At 37.6% G+C, this 19,226-nt stretch overlaps 1 protein-coding gene across 1 annotated transcript in view; it reads right to left on the bottom strand.

Moving 5' to 3' along the window:
* Positions 1–6,630: 6,630 nt before the first annotated feature.
* Positions 6,631–19,226, bottom strand: part of p4ha3 (prolyl 4-hydroxylase, alpha polypeptide III) — a 60,869-nt gene continuing 48,273 nt past the window's right edge. The window contains exons 8-12 of the mRNA XM_039744282.1: positions 13,915–13,979; positions 11,579–11,738; positions 9,870–9,932; positions 8,187–8,255; positions 6,631–6,753 (exon numbers count right to left, since the gene is read on the bottom strand). Coding sequence (XP_039600216.1) covers positions 6,646–6,753; positions 8,187–8,255; positions 9,870–9,932; positions 11,579–11,738; positions 13,915–13,979 — 465 coding nt within the window. The 3' untranslated portion in view covers positions 6,631–6,645. The remainder of the gene's footprint in view (positions 6,754–8,186; positions 8,256–9,869; positions 9,933–11,578; positions 11,739–13,914; positions 13,980–19,226) is intronic.

Raw genomic sequence — 19,226 nt, forward strand, 5'->3', positions numbered from 1 at the left:
TAGCAGTTTACTCTTCAAATATCCATCCCCATATCTGAGTATACAAGAAAGTTGAGGGGAGATCACTTCCGGTTTTTGAAAACAAAATGCCACTAATCGAGATACTGACTTGGTCATCATACAAAATCAGTATATTGTTACTGACCAATCACTTTTGCTTTTAAAACATCGTTTAACAATGAAGCGATGCAAACAAAGGTAAAGCCCGACAAGTGATGAAAAACTACTAATGGGTTTTTGTATTTATTCCATATTTATTAATTTACCATTTTTAATATATATTCACAACTCAAATACCTGATATTGTGAAAGTAATTCATTAGCAGAATTATATTTTAAAATATTTGTCTCCCTTTTTTCAATGTTTTTTTTCTATCTCTCTCAAAATAGATAGTTGAAATATCATATTCTTTTTGTTTTTAACATCAGCCATATCATACATATTGCATACCAGGGATTTTTCCTGCCTTGCATCCAAACCTGCTGCGGTAGGCTCCAGGTTTCCTGCAATCCTAGTCTGGATAAACAGGTTAAGATAATGTATATGTTGTTCTTGATACCAGACGCTGTCTGTTGTTTTGTGCCTGTCCATACTCTTATTACCTGCTCTTGCCATGCTCGTTATGGGTTTACTGTTCTTATGGTGGACTATTCAAGACTCACCACCCCTAACCTTGACACTGCAAGCTTGTTGTTCTTTGTTTCCCTCAATATAGCTAAGTGGGGTCTGCACACTGATTCAAGTCTGAGCCCTGTTCTTCCTAAGCCCCTGTGATTTTCAAGAAACTTTTTTTTTTTTAATTATAAAATTGTGTAAAATCGTTCACATTCAGTGTCTAGTTTTGATTATGCTTGTTTTTATCAGACAAAAACAAAACCAGATAGTAAACCAGGCAGTATAGTAAGCCTCCACTAACATTAAACTCATATCCAAATCTGTTAAGTGTACAGTTCTGTCTGACTGTGACACAAAACTAGGCGCTCTATGCCATAATTACTAAAACTAAAACTGAAACTAATATATATAAAAATAAAATAGAAATGTCTTTGTGAAATAAAAACTAAACTAAAACTAAAAACACATGATGAAGGAAAACTAAAACTAAACTGAATTTCCAAGTAAGGTCAGAAAAAATATAGAAATAAAAACTAATATAAAAAAGCAAAACTATAATAACATTGGTGTGAACACTAGCAACCTCACCACCACCAGCATGATCTGCCACATGGCAACCAAGCACCCTAATAAGTGGGTCGAACGCCTGGGTCCACAATCTGTATCTGCAGGTCACACCACTGCCTCCTCCTCCCTTGTGTTACGCACTGCTGGCCAATCCTCTGTCAAAGGCGCTGTCCCGTATGCCCCACTCCCTGCACCTGGACATTCACATCAACCAGCAGGATCTACATCCACTTCCCTGTCCCAGCGCAGCGTACAAATGTCGATAAAACAGGCATTTGAACGCAAGCGCAAATACCCACGAACCCACCCACAGGCCATAGCCCTAAATGCGCAACTTTCAAAATTACTGGCCCTTGAAATGTTGCCATTTAGGCTTGTGGACACTGAGGCCTTCCGCAGCCTGATGTCAGCAGCCGCCCCACGGTAAGCAGTCCCCAGCCGCCACTATTTTTCACGGTGTGCTGTGCCCGCTTTACACCAGCATGTGTCCCAAAACATCATCCGTGCCCTGACCAATGCAGTAACTGTGAAGGTCCACCTCACCACGGACACATGGACAAGTGCTGGTGGCCAGGGACGCTACATTTCCCTGACCGCACACTGGGTGAATGTTGTGGAGGCCGGGAGTGAGTCGTACCCTGGGATGGCACAGTTGCTACCCACGCCCAGGATTGCGGGCCCTACGTCCATCAGGGTCTCCGCCAGCAGCTATGCTGCTGGCTCCAACCTCCACTTCTCCTCCGCCACCTCCTCCTCCACTTCTACCTCAAACAGCAGTCAGCCATCAGTCGCTAGCTGGAAGCAGTGTAGCACTGCTGTGGGGAAGTGCCAACAGGCCGTGCTGAAGCTGATCTGCTTGGGGGACAAACAGCACACCGAGCTGTGGCGGGTATAACAATAGAATTACATCGGAGCAAGAATGCACATACCATTGCTTGCATACTAAAGTGTCAGCAGGCACTTTTCATGGCATTACACACCTAAAGTCACAAGTAGAGTGCAGAGGGCATGCTCAAAATAGAAGGGAGCTGAGTTTACCTCTGTTACAGTGCGTCTATGTGAAAACAGCAGTGTCAGATGCGGGGGTGGGGTGTGTTTAGGCTCATGAACGCGGCTGAGATAATAAAACTGACTAAAAAAAAACAAAGCTAACCTTTACAAGTATCATAAATTACACTGGCTGTTACAGACTGAAATCAAATGTATGTTTTTATTCTAAAATAGTAAGACTAAGAGCAGTTTACTTCTCAAAACGGAGTGGTGCAGGATCAAACTCGCGACCTTTTGGTTCCCAGTCGGCAGCTGATTCTATTGTGCCACAGAGGCAGTCATAATAAATGGGTGTCAATGTCGCATGTTAAGGCGGCTTTTTGTTTCTGCAGTTATATTTTTGAATAGAAGTGCAATTGTTGTCTTAAATTTTTGTATTTTTTGTGAAAATATTTCTTGGATACTTCAGGCTTCATACATTATATAGTTTATGCCTACATTTTGTCATCTACTAGTAGAATATAAAAAACATTTTTGTTTTAACAATGTGTTTAGACAGATTACATGAAATGTGTCTGTTCCAAACAATGATCTATTATTTCCACTCTAAAACTCCACTTCACTCCCAGAAAATCAATCAAGGCATGAGCTGGGAGAAGTTTGTGCACGTTCTAAGTCGGTGGGGGGATGGAATAGCCAACTGCTTGCAGCCTGATTTTTATCAGCACATTTAGATGACAAAAGATGCTAGTGGAGAGCTGTGAACGATTTTAAGAAGCGATTTAAGGTGGGACGGATTTACGAGATTTTTCATAGGCTCTGGTAATTCTAGTGATAAGGGACCAGACCGAGCTGTGGCTCTCGCCACTCAACCTACAACCAGGCATGGTTGTGTCTGACAATGGCCGTAACTTGGTGGCGGCTTTGGAGCTCGGCAACCTGACACACATTCCATGCCTAGCCCATGTTTTAAACTTAGTTGTTCAGCGGTTTATCAAAACCTACCCCAATTTGCAAGAGCTACTAGTGAAGGCGCGCCGCTTGTGTGCCCATTTTAGAAAGTTGTCCACAGCTTCAGCCGGTCTGTCAACCCTGCAGCAGCGCTTGCGGTTTCCAGCTCACCGACTGTTGTGCGACCTGAGCATGCGCTGGAACTCTACGTTCTACATGTTGGCCAGGCTTTGTGAGCAGCAGAGGACAATTGTGGAATACCAGCTGCAACATGGTCGTTGCCTTTCCAGTCAACTGCCACTATTCACAAGTGAGGAGTGGGCATTGATGTCAGACCTATGTGAAATTTTAAAAAACTTTGATGAATCCACAAAGATGGTTAGTGGTAATAACACTATCATCAGTGTAACCATCCCACTGCTGTGTCTATTTAAACGATCACTGCTCACAATTAAGGAGGACGCTCTGAATGTGGCAGACGAGGTAATGGGGGAGGAGATGACACAGGGTGATAGCGAGACCACCCACAGTTTGGCTTCACAGCGCAACTTGGACCATGAAAAGGAGGAGGAGGAGCTGCTGGAGACTGTTGCCTCTGCTACAGAGGGTAGTAGTACCCATGTAACTTTAATTACATCTGTTCAGCGTGGATGGGAAGAGGAGGGGGAGGAGGAGGAGATGGAGAGTCATCCAGATGTCGACATCGACGTCTTGCCTGTTGGTACCCTGGCAAACATGGCTGACTTCATGTTAGGCTGCCTTTCCCATGACCCTCGGGTTATATGTATTTTAGATAACACGGATTACTGGGTGTTAACCCTTCTCGACCCCCGCTACAAAGAGAACTTCTCATCTCTCATTCCTGTGGCAGAGAGGATGAGTAAAATGGTGCAATACCAGAAGGTACTTGTGGAGAGATTGCTCCAAAGTTTTCCGTCTGACAACACAGCCGGCACAGTCTGTACTTCCTTAGGCAACCGAGGAAGGGAGACAAGGGAAACACACAGCAGTTCCAACAAAGGCAGGGCAACACTATCCAAGGCGTGGGATACTTTCATGACACCCCGCCAGCAACCTCACCCTGAAGCGCGGCCTAGTGGTACAAGGAGGGAAAAGTTGTGGAAGATGGTGAAGGAATACATAGCAGACCGTGTCAGCGTCTTAAATGATCCCTCAGTGCCGTACAACTACTGGGTGTCCAAACTGGACACGTGGCACGAACCTGCGCTCTACGCCTTGGAGGTGCTGGCCTGCCCTGCTGCCAGCGTTTTATCTGAGCGTGTATTTAGTGCTGCCGGTGGCATTATACAATAACAGATAAGTGTATCCGCTTGTCCACTGGCAATGCTGACAGGTTGACTCAGATAAAAATGAACAAGGCCTGGATTGCTCCTGCTTTCTCAATTCCACCACAGGAGAGCTGAGCTGATAAAGGTAATTTCAAAATATCTTTTTTAATGGAATTTAAAATGCACCACACAAGGTATGTGGTTGACTCTTGTTTTCTCCTCCTCCTCCTCCTCCTAATACAGAGTGTATATATTCCCTGCACTCTAATTTTTTTAATAGGGTCAGCTCAACTGCAGGCCCTCAACTCAAATTTTTTTATAGGGTGCGCTGAACAGCGTGCACAAGCATCTAATGTTTTAGAGCGTCAGCTCACCTGCAGGCACTCCCATATCATGTTTTAGAGCGTCAGCTCAACTGCAGGCACTTACATGTAATGTTTTAGAGCGGTAGCTGAACAGCATGCACTCGCATCTAATGTTTTAGAACGTCAGCTCACCTGCAGGCACTGTCATATAATGTTTTAGAGAGTCAGCTCAACTGCAGGCACTCGCATATAATGTTTTAGAGCGTCAGCTCGCCTGCAAGTACTCCCATATCATGTTTTAGAGCGTCAGCTCACCTGCAGGCACTGACATATAATGTTTTAGAGCGTAATTTTTCCTGTAAATTTGATTTTTTTTGTCAGTCTGTAAAAGTGGCGTACAACTCGGACAAACTGGTTCCCAGCAGCGACTTGGGAGTCCAAGATGCATCCAGACATCGTCCCCATGCTGTTCGTCCATTTGGGTGGTGTTTCTGTCACTTTCTGACCTTTTCCAATGGACCAGGCACCCTCCCCTCTTCAGAGCAGGGGGTGTCTGGTTGTCTCCCATTGACTTACATTATACTCGGGTGCTCGGTAGAGCACACAAACATCGCAATGTGTTCGGACCGAACACCCCAACACTTTGGTGCTCGCTCATCACTACTTCTAAAGTGATCCAGAACATTGACCTTTCCAAAAAAAAAACAAAAATAGAACAGCAGCATCCTTTTTTGCAATTTTTGGAAACCTTTTAACATAATAGGTACTTTAAGGAAGGGCACTATATCTGTTTTACACATGGCAAACAAACTATGAAGTTTTCTCTGTCAAATGCCATCAATTATGCAATGTTATTAATTATGTAAATTTGAGTTTAATTTGTACTTTACTATTTAAAAGATCTTCTATTTTATAAATATTCTTTAGAATTTTTAATAATGTTGCATAACAAAAGTTTTGTTCTATACTCCCTATGAACGTGATATTATAATGTATGACTTTGTATTACTGATACCACACATTACTTAATGCAAACAATACTGTCTAGTGTGTACACCTACAATACATTATGCATGTATGCACTTTTTACATGCTGAGAGATTTTCATGCTATAATTATGCTTGACAGTACTTCTCACCAGTTCAGAATATCATCTAGTGTTATTTCTGGAGAAAGTGAATGACAAACACTTATAGATTTTTAGTGCTTTATTGAAATAAATGTCATAGGTCCAATGTATCAAAAATATTTAAGGCAAAAACAAAAATGAATGAATAATGAATGGGAAGAACTGCTTAATTTAATGGTACAGCTAGCAAAAATAAAATAAATATAGAAGTGCTAGTGCTAAAGAAGGCTGTAAAATTTTGATATGTGTAAGGTTTTGTCAAACCACGTAAAGCTTGCCATTGGAGGGACACAACAACATGTTGCTACCATGACATCCATTTAGCTAGGACATTACTTTTACTTACTATTTAATACATCACAAATCATCAAAAATGTAAGTTACATTCATAGACTCTAATTTTGCATATAATTAAATGTTGTAGTTCCATACCACATCACTATACCTCCTTAACTCTGCCTCAGCAACTAGAAGCGCTCTTAAGGTACAAACCGTAGACATTGTGTGTACAGACAAATGATTTGAGTATCACCATTTGTATTGTTTCCTGTGATCACATCAATTTTAAGGCTTTATAATGCAGAGGTCAAGAGCAGATTTCATAATGTACTTAACCCAATTTACCTATGAAGCTCAGATCTTCAGGAGATTGCTAAATCTTGCTTAGATACTTATATAATGTAGTATATTCAAGAAGTTTGTTGACATTGATTTGGAAAAAGCCATTGTTCAAAGTGTACAATAGCTGTGAACTAACAGAACCACAAACATTAACTGAATCATGCTTGACTGTTGTTTTTAGAACGTACCCCATTTATCTCCAACTAGTACGGGACATCCAGCATGAAGTGTATCTCCATTACCTTGCCCATTTTTGTGCAGATTCCACCAGAAAAGGGCTGCATTCTGAAAAACAAACAGGTTAATTGTTAGATGTTCTGTCATTTCTTTTTAAAATCTAAAGAAGCAAAATGTGCCTAAACTGATGTTGTATCACAAAAAATGTATGCATTCTTTGAATATTACATTTTAAAAATCTTCTTCTTTTGGCTGCTCCCGTTAGGGGTTGCCACAGTGGATCATCTTCTTCCATATCTTTCTGTCCTCTGCATCTTGTTCTGTTACACACATAACCTGCATGTCCTCTCTCACCAATATTAATTAATTACATTTAATATAGCACTTTTCTTGCTAATCGAAGTGTTTTGACAGAGGGGAGCAACTTCAACCACCACCAAAGTGTTGCATCCACTTAGATGATGTGACAGCAGCCATTATTGAGCCAGTACACTCACTACACGTTAACTGTTAGTTGGTGAAGTGGTATTATTATTATTATTATTAGGTACAACCCAGACAGTGAACTAGATTGTACTAATGCAGGTATATCACTGTAAATGGTTTTGTGTAAAAAAAACTTGATTATATTCATCAAACTGTTAAGTGAAAATTAATAGAATAAGTGTTAATGAGGCTGGCAACTCAATTTCATGGTTGCACATTGTGAAAATGTTATTTTTTAAAATAATATTTTCTTATATTATTTTATTCTAGTTGTATTGCATTACTGATAATATAAGTTATTTGTTAAACTTTTAAAAGTCTAATATTTTCTCCCACCCCATCTTTATATACTTTTTGGCAACTCAGGCACACTAGATAAAATTAAGATCACAGCCTGTTATATACTAGGCAGATTTGGTGCTGGACAGTATACAAGGAACATATATCCATCAAATCACTATTACCATATTGCATTTATGTTTGATAAGACAATGTCCAGGTATACTAACTTGGGGTCATTTATGCTGACAGGAGTCAATGCAGCTCCTAATCTAATAAGGCTATCAAAGCATGGCATACAGTATCTGCAATATTGTACATATTCCTGTCCAGGGTAAACATGAATGAGATTAAAATCTGTTGAAAAAATACAAATTAAAAACTTTTCAAACAGGAAACATGATAGATCAAGCAACAACAGAAATAATATGAAGTACAGCTATTCTTTTTCTAGTCGCTATTGTCATAGTGGTCTATCTGCTGCATATGGGAAGTTTATTTCCAACACTGACCTATGACTGAAGGCTGAGAAACACAATAATATCTTTTAATAAGGCCATCCATTCTCTATATTATATAAGGTTAAAACCATTAAGTGAAATGGTAATTGATGGTTTTTGTTCTGAGTAAAAGTGGGGATTGTATGCTGAAACATTTCTTTCTAACAGCCCCTATTCTTTGACTATAAATGCTGCATTTTTATTTGAAGTCATATCACTCTCCTTATAGAAATTAAATTAACCAAAACGAATAAGAAGAAAAACAATGCACCTTACCTTGACTACGGGCACACTGAAATTTGCATAGATAAAAGCTGTTGAACCGCCTGCTTCCACAGAGCTCAGCTAATAAAGAAAAATTTATTTAATTGTTTTGTGCGAGTTTTGCTTAATAAAACAAATTAAATATTTTCAAATTCTAATAAAAACATGTAAACATATTTGTAGTTTATTTACTGATTAATATTGTAAAACTAAAAGGTAGCCAGAAGAAAAAAACTTGTTACAAGTTTTTTTTTGTTTAAATATAAATAGCAGCAAATATTAGCAGCAAAGAACATTTTAATTGGGTTTAGTGGTCAAATAACAAAGTTTATTAACCTATTTCAGTACTTTAATACTTCCACTATTTTTAAAATATGGAGAAATCTTTAAGAGTCATAATGATTTTGGGAAACATACAATGTGTGTTGACTGATAGTAAATAAACAGCCCAGTTATACTGCTTACAAGTTTTATAAATCTTTACTGACAACACACATTTTAGGGTATTTTGAAGGCTCCTCAATATTACAGCTTTTTAGTTTTGCAATTTAGAGGTTCAAAATCATTAGTTGAGAATCCCAAACCAACTTTGCCTACATAGGTGTCTTTATGCACTTGAACCATACATATAAAATTATTAACTCATAAAATTTTAACTCATTTTATGATTAAATAAAAAAAACAATGTAATCAATTCCTTGACAACTCCTAAAATGGAACGATTTAATGGCAATGGTAAACAACTTTTCAAAGAAAAACAGTTAGTGTTTAATTGCATGATTCAACCTTCAAAATGTACCTCTGGCATTCTAATTAGAAGCTGCATATGTTATTGCATCGAGATTTGTAATTTAACAATGAAACAAATTATGCTTACACATATACTGTATAATAAACTGTAAAATATATTTTACATGAGCATGAAAAATTGTTTGTTTTTATTTATGTCCTTCCTGTGTACACAAGGATCTTTGAAGACTCTAGCCTTCTTCAAAAAACAAAAGCATAACCCATATTTTATAGCTACTGTTTATGTGTGAATATGTGCCATCTTTGTTTTGTGGCAACACTGCCCTATTTGACTGATTTAATAAGTGGCTAGACGTTATATTAGAAATATAACAAATATTTACAGCTCAAGTCACACAGTACTTTAATATACAATAAATATTAGTATTTTTGCAGGTATAAATTGCAAGGTGGCAGAAAAAAAAACTAACAAATAGCATCTACATTGTTAACTGCTTAGGGTATCAAAATTTGCTGCATGAAGATTTTACTTAACTTGTATAATCCACTCATTTATTTTAGACATAGACTGGTATTCAGCCCAAGGAGCTCATTGCTTCCCTGCTGGACTCCGATTTAAGATTAAGATAAAGCAAACAATTTTAGCATTTTGTTGTTTTCTGGTTGTTTTCATCCAAACCTCAGAAATGCTTAACTGGCATGTTATTGGGACAAGAAGGCCAGTCTCACACTTCCCAGATATGCAACCTAATGACAGTAATGAATGGTGGTATTATTCATGCTATGAATACTGTACATAAAATTGCAGAAATCAAGAAACTTAGCTGATGGAGAAATATTTGCGTAATCTGCTGTGAATAAGCTTACTGAAACATGAAAACTAGCATGGTGATATTTCCAGCTAGTAAAAACAGGACACACAAATATGAACAAAATACTACTCACATAAATCATAAATGTTGCAACGCGATTTCCAGTGTTTAGTTTGTAGACAGGACTTGATGTTGACTAGCAAGAAAACAAAAGTAAGACACTAAAATTTTCTTTTTTAAATGGAAAACACACTTGATCAGTTTTCTTATTTCTTGAGGCTGTAAAACAGAATCAATGAGGTATTTGATATCTCTAAGCAAGCTACATTGCATTATGTGTGAAAATTGAAATTAAAATATTATTTCAAAAATATACATAACAAAAAGTGGTCTATAACTCAGATTATGTTTTAATAATGGTTATTAATTTGAAACAATAAGAATAAGAAAACAATTAAAATTCATTTTACACTTAAAGAGTTTGGTTGTCACACCATTAATATAATCATAAAGGCACAATTTTTGATAAATGAGTTTATTGTGATTGTTGCATGTTCTTCTGTGTTAAATGTTCAGGCTGTAAAGCAAGGTATTTTTGTGGTATTATAAACATAATAGGAAAGTATTAGATGTATTACAACATCAGAACAATATTAGAACATCTGTTTGAGAATATAAATGTGAATGACTCCTGCACAATGAGATCTCTGTTTCAGAGAGCTACTGATGAAGTACCCAACTTAATATCTGGAGCAACAAAAGTCAATTAGACCTCATTGTTTAAATTGTTTAAATATTTGCTAATTTTATTATTTTAAAAAGGGCATTGGCAATAACAGAATTTAATACTTCTATGAGGAAGCACAATAACTTAGAATACAAATATAATGAAACCAATACTGCTACTCACAGTCTACTAGTACCATTACATTTTCTAATCAAATGGCTTATTTACCAAATCCATAAAATATATTTTTTCATTAAAATGAACTTGAGATGATGAACAACAGGACAAGCTCTAGGAATAAAACCAGCCCATTGCTAGACACAAATCCGCATTCCTGAAATGTTAGGCATGAATTCTATGTAGTATGTCTGCTGCAAGCAATATACCCAATATTAACTTTATAACATTTTGGCTATCATGAAACATCTCGGCAAAATCACCATATTACTGTAATGTTATACTACATCGTGGCTTAGGAGATGTGTAAAAAACAGAAAGTTAAAGAGATATAAATAAAGAAACATACTGAAGACAAATTTAATTCAGTCTGTGTTTAACCTGTGGTAATGATCCAAAACCAAAACTAAAGTCACACTGGAGTTTTTTTAAATCAAAAGTTGCAGTTTTTACGTGGCTCTGTCAAAGAATGTACACCTGTCTAACCCAGAATACGCACATAAGAAAACCTTTGTTAATCAACCATCCACATTCATTTTCTGAGAGCCTGAGTAATATTAAGTGGTTTAGATCAATGGCAGAAATGCAATTAAATAATACATTATGATTCCATAATGTTTATACTTAGTGAATATTTTTATAACAATTGTATACAGTATAAACAAACTAGGTATATCCACTTAATGCACAAACAGGAAGAATGAGAAACGTACAGTATATGAAAAACACAAAAGTGTGCCGTAATAGCATGGAAACAGAAAAATATTAAAGAATACTATGTATGAAAAAACACTATCAGTTTTAAGAATCAGGAAAGAAATTAAGAAAAATGAAAAATTATTAAACATATTTCCTAGTTCATTAAATAATATTTATGTACTAAAATGACTTAAGAACAAGGGTGAGAAGCAGGCATTGTATGTGGCAGGAATACTCACAGTGGCATGATCAAAATGAGGTTCATAGTGGCCTCCTATTCCATAGTTCACAACTTGTAGATACTCTGCATATGGAGGTTGCACATTTAAACTTGATAAAGCTGCAATGCGTTTGTCCACATTACTTACCACAGTGTGGGAAGTATCTTTTAACCATGCACTAGGCATAGAAAGGGATATACAATTAGTTTTTATAATATCATCTTTAACAAACAAGGGGGTGGGGGATAGAAAAGTTATAAGAACATCAGTATGGAAATAAAGTCATACAACACCAATTAACTACAACATGCAATAAAAAGAGCAAGTACAGAATTATTTATTTCTGCAATTGTGGGGAGATCTGACTCATACTCTAAACTTCAAAAAAACTACACCTCCTTGATTTAGCCATTTTAAACAATAGCTAGTGGGGAATATATCCAAAAATCTGAAAGTTTATAGCAAAATCAATCGCAAAGTGCCACTGACAACTTGAAGTGATCTGCACTTATCGTGTGAGCTTGCTAGAGCATGCTTTGAAAATGTCATAGGCTTTGCAATCACAAGGAATGTGTTTGGTCAAACCATATCTGTTTTGAACAGAACTTATGGAATATGTGATGCACCAAGGCACAGCTAGCAAGTCATTGCCTACAGAAATATTCGCAACATAATTTATGTCAGCATAAGCTACTGCAGCACAGTGGGGCAGTAGTAGCATTGCTGCTTCACAGTATGGAGACTTGGGTTTGTGTCTCAGTTCCTCCCTGTGCGGAGTTTGCATGTTCTCCCCGTGTCTACATTGCTTTCTTCGTTACTCTGGTTTCCTCCCACAATCGAAAGACATGCAGGATAGGTGGACTGGTAACACTAAATTGGCCCTAGTGTATGGTTGGGCATATGTATGTGTGTTCGCCCTGCGATGGAATAGCACCCTATCCAGTGTTTGTTCCTGCCTTGTGCTCTATGCTGGCTGGTATAGGCTCCAGTACCTCCCGTGACTCGGTTCAGGACTAAGTGGGTTAGATAATGACAGACTGATAATCTACCACACTGGGTAAGAAGCAGTATCCAATACTGGGAAAATAAAGATTTTTGAAGAATATGTCTGGACACCTAATTAGGATCTGATATATGGTAAATAATGTCAGGTACAATACTTAAAGCGTCACCTTGAGTATGAGTTAATGTATGCATAACTTTATCCCATGATGGATAAGCATGTCCTTCTGTGGATTTGTGCACAATTCATATTTTTTTTCCTGTCCTAGTGTTGCCAGTCTTGATAAGATACAAAGAATTGCTAGGCAGAAAAGGGCAGCATTGACCAATGTTTATCAGAACCATAACAGATTAAACAAAACACACTGACGGGGTAGTACTCTTTTGTCATACTGAAGAAAAGCGACTACAAGAAGTTGGTAATCACTGTGTATGCCAGAAGTCAAAATGCCTTCCACTATACAGTGGAGTGCATGATCCCAACTTGGAGAAGAAAACATGTTACCTTTAAAAATGAGGGGAGGCAGGTCATTACATCCTAGCCAATTAGGCAGCAACAAGAACACAGTGCCAGAATGAAAGAACGACATGACACTATTTTTACTTCAGGTAACACAAAAACTTCCAAAATGTCCTGCCCTTGAAAGGGCCATGAAAAATTCTGGAGTGGTCTCCTGCATTGGGTCAGATATATTTTTCATGTTTGGTCGTAGTCCAAAATTTTAAAATGTGAGTTTGGTTGGGGCAAACCAATATAATAATACAATGTATTGTTTTCTAAAATTTTGTTTTTCTGTCTTATCTCTGATACAGCTACAACCAAATTATAGTCATTGATAGATGCAATATGCAGCTTCTAACAGCACTTAAAGAGAAGAAGGAAAGAAACACCCTTCACTCTATTCTCTAGGAGGAAATCCTATTGTATATTTGGCATAACTACAGAAACATATTACGTGCCATGTAGGCAAAAGTAGCTACTGGGAAAAAAATGATTTGATAGTCTATGTTGGTTAAAGAAAACTGCGTAAGGATACATTGGTGAAATTATTAACTGAAAAATCACATGTGCTGCAAAGAAGTGTCAGCAACAAAATAGACACACAACAATATATATCCTATTGGTTTTGTAACCTTCATGATATAAAAGAAATAATATAATTATTACAAAGGAAAAAGATTAATTTCTAAATAAGGTTTTATAGATTATGGTGGAAAGATACACAAAAGAAAAGAAAATGTAATGATAATAGTAAAGAAAAAACAGTCTATACAACAAATTCCCCAAAAATTCTGAACACATTAGCTTTCACTTCAAACAAATTTTGGGAATGAATGGTTAGGTTCCTCACCTCTTACTAATCCTGTAGTGTGCAGGGGACTGCTTTTCTCCAGAGGCAACTATTGATCGGTGCAGCTAAGAAGTAAAAGCATAACAGCATGATGTTTTTTTTAAAAATGTCTCCACTATGCACTGTGACACCAAATTATTGACTGCTGTACACTTAACATTTCCAACAGCTAAAAATGTGGAAGAGTTGCTTATCAAGAATACAGTATATTAATTTAATTAAAGTGTCTAAAATGAAGTTTTTATTAAAAAATCCTTTCATATTCAAGGGGATAAAGATTCTGAACTCTGATGTGAACAGTAACTGCAAATAACATTCTCATACCTTTGCTTGTCATTTAAAAGTATATGATTAAGTTTTGCTCTAGCAAATAACCATACTAAAAACACTCTCTTAATTTAATGGATCTATAGCAGGTTTCAGCATAAATATCATAGTTTAGTAACCTTTTTATAAAATACTAAATGGCATTTTCATTATACTGTACCTACCTTTAAACTTTCCAGACAACCAAGCCCTCATGTTTCTTTTCTGATATCTGTCAAAAATCCCTATCATGTGCAAAAGATTTTTTCCCAACATATAATATTTGCATATTATTGCAAATATATGTTATATTGTATGACTTATTTCAGATTAACCTTTTCATAATGAGTTAGCAATTTTCAGTTTTTTCTATTTTTTATATTCATTTATACTCTTTAAAACTTAGTAAAGACATAACGTAACAAAACAACAATCAAACAATACAAATCAATCAAAAAAAAAAGGGGGTTAAGTGTGGTTTTTTGCCTTGGTGCAAAGTTTATAGTGTAATCAAGATGTGATTTCCAAGCAAATGTTTCTAATTCATCTACTTAGACTTATTAAATTTTGGTCTGATGTTAATGTAATACCTGATCACATACAATAAGTAGAAAAATCAATTTAAAGTAACCCATAGCTTATACCCCAGAAAATATGACATTCAATCAGCATTTCAGGAAGGGCTCATTTGTAATGTACAATGTCCCACCTGCATGCTTTCAGATTGCTCAGAAAATCATGTTTGAAGGACTGAGGTGGGTGTGTCTTTAGGATAAAATTTGGGTGAGTGTATTATAAGCAATGCATTTCTATATCATGAACATGTAAAAGAAAATGCTTCAGGGAACTGTGGAGAGTTGAACCTATAAAACCATCTCTATTACTATGCCACTATACACATTGGCTCAGGTCTGTCTGTATACACTTTACTTACATGGTGCCTAGACGCAAAATAAACTGTATAAATACACTATGGTGTAACCTAACATAACTAAATTCATGTTAAAAGGTAGTTATACACTTTTTCAATTCTAGCATTTTATACATTAGTACACTGACAAACAATCATCTAGTCCTCAACAGATTCTAAAGTCAGAATAATCTAGCCACAGGTGACGTAACACATACAATAAATTTTACTTTGGCACTTTGGTGTTTGTATAATGCATGTTCAGCTTAATCTATTTGAACAAGCTGAGAATTAATTATCCTGATGTGAAATTGCTCATGGGCACAACGGGAGGAAAAAAATGAGTGATGTTGTTTATTAATTTCTTGATTGCTTTCCACGGTGTTAAGAGTTTTATCTACAAGCAAATACTAAGAGATATTCTTTTGTTCAAATTAGACATAGACGAGTCACAAAGCTGAAAGAAATTCAGTATTGAATTATCATTTTTTATTTTGGGAAATGAGTAAAGGAAAAGTAAGTACGATGAGTTTACTTTAAATATCAGTTCCTACCTTAAAAAGATGTGTAATTCAAAAAGAAATCACAAAAGAGACTGGTAAAAATTATTTATACTATCCGTTAGGGACTTTTAAGAATTTCTGGGCAGGATTTTAATTTTTCTTGGCAGACTTTCAAGTTAAAATAGTGATATTAATTTCGAAAGCCTTCAGTCAGCATGGTGTTGTGATTTTAGAGTTTAGATGAAGCTTAGTCCATCGTCAGATTTATAAATGTGCTATCACCCACCCTGGTACCTCTGCTGATCACAAAAACTAAGAAGAATTCTGGAGATTTCTTGTATTTTAAAGGCTTATTAGATATGGTGGCATAAAAACCATTTTAATCCTACACAGTTCACTTCAGACCAAATGCAGCCGCTAAACTTATTTTTCCCAGCATTGATCACATTTATAGAATAATTAATATGCTGCTCCATGTATAAATGAGATCAGAAAAACACATAGCAATCCTGAAATGCTTAACAGCTCACTACACATCACTTATTAAGATGTGACTCTTGTATAGAATTTCATCAGCTTTGCAAAACTAAAATATGCTGAAGCAACAGTCTTTTCAAAAATGTGAAAGACTACCAGAAAAACCCACTTCACCATTTTATAAACTGTCCTCCAAACATACAGTGCATCCGGAAAGTATTCACAGCGCATCACTTTTTCCTCATTTTGTTATGTTACAGCTTTATTCCAAAATGGATTAAATTCATTTTTTTCCTCAGAATTCTACACACAACACCCCATACTGACAATGTGAAAAAAGTTTACTTGAGGTTTTTGCAAATTTATTAAAAATAAAAAAATTGAGAAAGCATATGTACATAAGTATTCACAGCCTTTGCCATGAAGCTCAAAATTGAGCTTAGGTGCATCCTGTTTCCCCTGATCATCCTTGAGATTTTTCTGCAGCTTTATTGGAGTCCATCTGTGGTAGATTCAGTTGATTGGACATGATTTGTCTAAGGTCCTACAATTGACAGTTCATGTCAGAGCACAAACCAAGCATGAAGTCAAAGGAATTGTCTGTAGACCTCCGAGACAGGATTGTCTTGAGGCACAAATCTGGGGAAGGTTACAGAAAAATTTCTGCTGCTTTGAAGGTCCCAATGCGCACAGTGGCCTCCATCATCCGTAAGTGGAAGAAGCTCGAAACCACCAGGACTCTTCCTAGAGCTGGCCGGCCATCTAAACTGAGCGATCGGGGGAGAAGGGCCTTAGTCAGGGAGGTGACCAAGAACCCGATGGTCACTTTGTCAGAGCTCCAGAGGTCCTCTGTGGAGAGGGGAGAACCTTCCAGAAGGACAACCATCTCTGCAGCAATTGACCAATCAGGCCTGTATGGTAGAGTGGCCAGACGGAAGCCAGTCCTTAGTAAAAGGCACATGGCAGCCCGACTGGAGTTTGCCAAAAGGCACCTGAAGGACTCTCAGACCATGAGAAACAAAATTCTCTGGTCTGATGAGACAAAGATTGAACTTTTTGGTGTGAATGCCAGGTGTCACGTTTGGAGGAAACCAGGCACCGCTCATCATCAGGCCCTATACCATCCCTACAGTGAAGCATAGTGGTGGCAGCATCATGCTGTGGGGATGTTTTTCAGCGGCAGGAACTGGGAGACTAGTCAGGATAAAGGGAAAGATGACTGCAGCAATGTACAGAGACATCCTGGATGAAAACCTGCTCCAGAGCGCTCTTGACCTCAGACTGGGGCGACGGTTCATCTTTCAGCAGGACAACGACCCTAAGCACACAGCCAAGATATCAAAGGAGTGGCTTCAGGACAACTGTCAATGTCCTTGAGTGGCCCAGCCAGAGTCCAGACTTGAATCCGATTGAACATCTCTGGAGAGATCTTAAAATGGCTGTGTACCGACGCTTCCCATCCAACCTGATGGAGCTTGAGAGGGGCTGCAAAGAGGAATGGGCGAAACTGGCCAAGGATAGGTGTGCCAAGCTTGTGGCATCATATTCAAAAAGACTTGAGGCTGTAATTGCTGCCAAAGGTGCATCGACAAAGTATTGAACAAAGGCTGTGAATACTTATGTACATGTGATTTCTCAGTTTTTTATTTTTAATAAATTTGCAAAAACCTCAAGTAAACTTTTTTCACATTGTCATTATGGGGAGTTGTGTGTAGAATTCTGAGGAAAAAAATGAATTTAATCCATTTTGGAATAAGGCTGTAACATAACAAAATGTGGAAAAAGTGATGTGCTGCGAATACTTTCCGGATGCACTGTAAATGTCCCAAAGATGTACTAAGACAGCACAACAACTCCCAGTGTTTACTCCAGCAGTTCATAGAAATCAATTCGATAGATCCATAAGAAACAACATCATTTTAACAATCAAGAATATGCTGTATAGACAATTACACACTGCAAAACAACATAATGTGTGTAAAGCTGAAAGCTCAGAACAACTGAGAACATGTCAACTCTTCTGTTAACAGTTTTGAATAGTTATCAACAATATACATCATGCTAATGTTGTGCATGTTAGTCTTTGGCTCTTGGCAAGGAATGAGAGGAATACAAAAATCTATTACCAAAGAAAATATTTATATGAGTAGCTGAAGTCATGGGAAGATGCTGAACCTTGTAAGGTTGAATATTTTTCTTGGTGTTTTTAAACCAAAGCTAGGAATCTACAGAACACATTAACTGTGCTCAAATGAAATGAAGCATTGTTGCTGTGTTTGCTCAATGAATGAGATGGGCCTTCATGATGTCTATGGCCTCATTACGAAGGGCAGGAAACCAAATCATCTTATCCTGAGAGAAACACACATGTACATAAACTTCTACATATCATTTTCTCAAGTGGCACATAGCAGAATTCAATGTGAAAAAAATCAGTGTCTCTTTGACTGTTCAGCTTGTAGGGTAGTGTAAGGTGTAGCAGGATTGCACTCCCTTCTTGCACCTGGACAGGAGGTACAGCAAGAAAAAGGACATGAAAAGAGGCTGGAGGTTCCCTCCCTACACAGAGATTGGGGCAAATCATGTAGGCTGGCATCCCAGCAGGAATCAACATAGGAACATTACCTGGCTGGGGGGAAAGCTTAAAGGAATCACAAGAGGATTGGAATTATGTCATAGTCTCCCGAATAGCTAGATGGCAGCATCCCCGGGGATAGGTACACCCATGGACAACTGCAGGGCATGCTGGGAGTCACTGAAGTGGTTCAGTGAGCTCTTTGGGGGTCCCTGGGTGAAACCAGAGGGTGCTAACTTTGACTATCCTCCATGGTCTTTGGGACTTCCAACCGACCTGGAAGTGCTTCCATTGAGCTATGCCTTGGCACCGGAAGTACCCCTGCATCCAAGATAAAAGGAACTGCCCTGCCACATCCAGGCAAGTCGGAGTCGGGAGGAATGAGGACAATGATCACCTGGAGGTGGGGAGGAATGGAAAATAAGAGTTAAAAAGGTACTGTGAACTGGGGATCTTTTGTGAAGATCATTGTATTAAATAACTCACTTATTTAACCCTAGGACTTGTGTTCGTGTGGTGGTATCTGAGGTTTAGGGTGCTA

This window comes from Polypterus senegalus, chromosome 2, assembly GCF_016835505.1.
Source record: "Polypterus senegalus isolate Bchr_013 chromosome 2, ASM1683550v1, whole genome shotgun sequence".
Taxonomy (NCBI): domain Eukaryota; kingdom Metazoa; phylum Chordata; class Cladistia; order Polypteriformes; family Polypteridae; genus Polypterus; species Polypterus senegalus.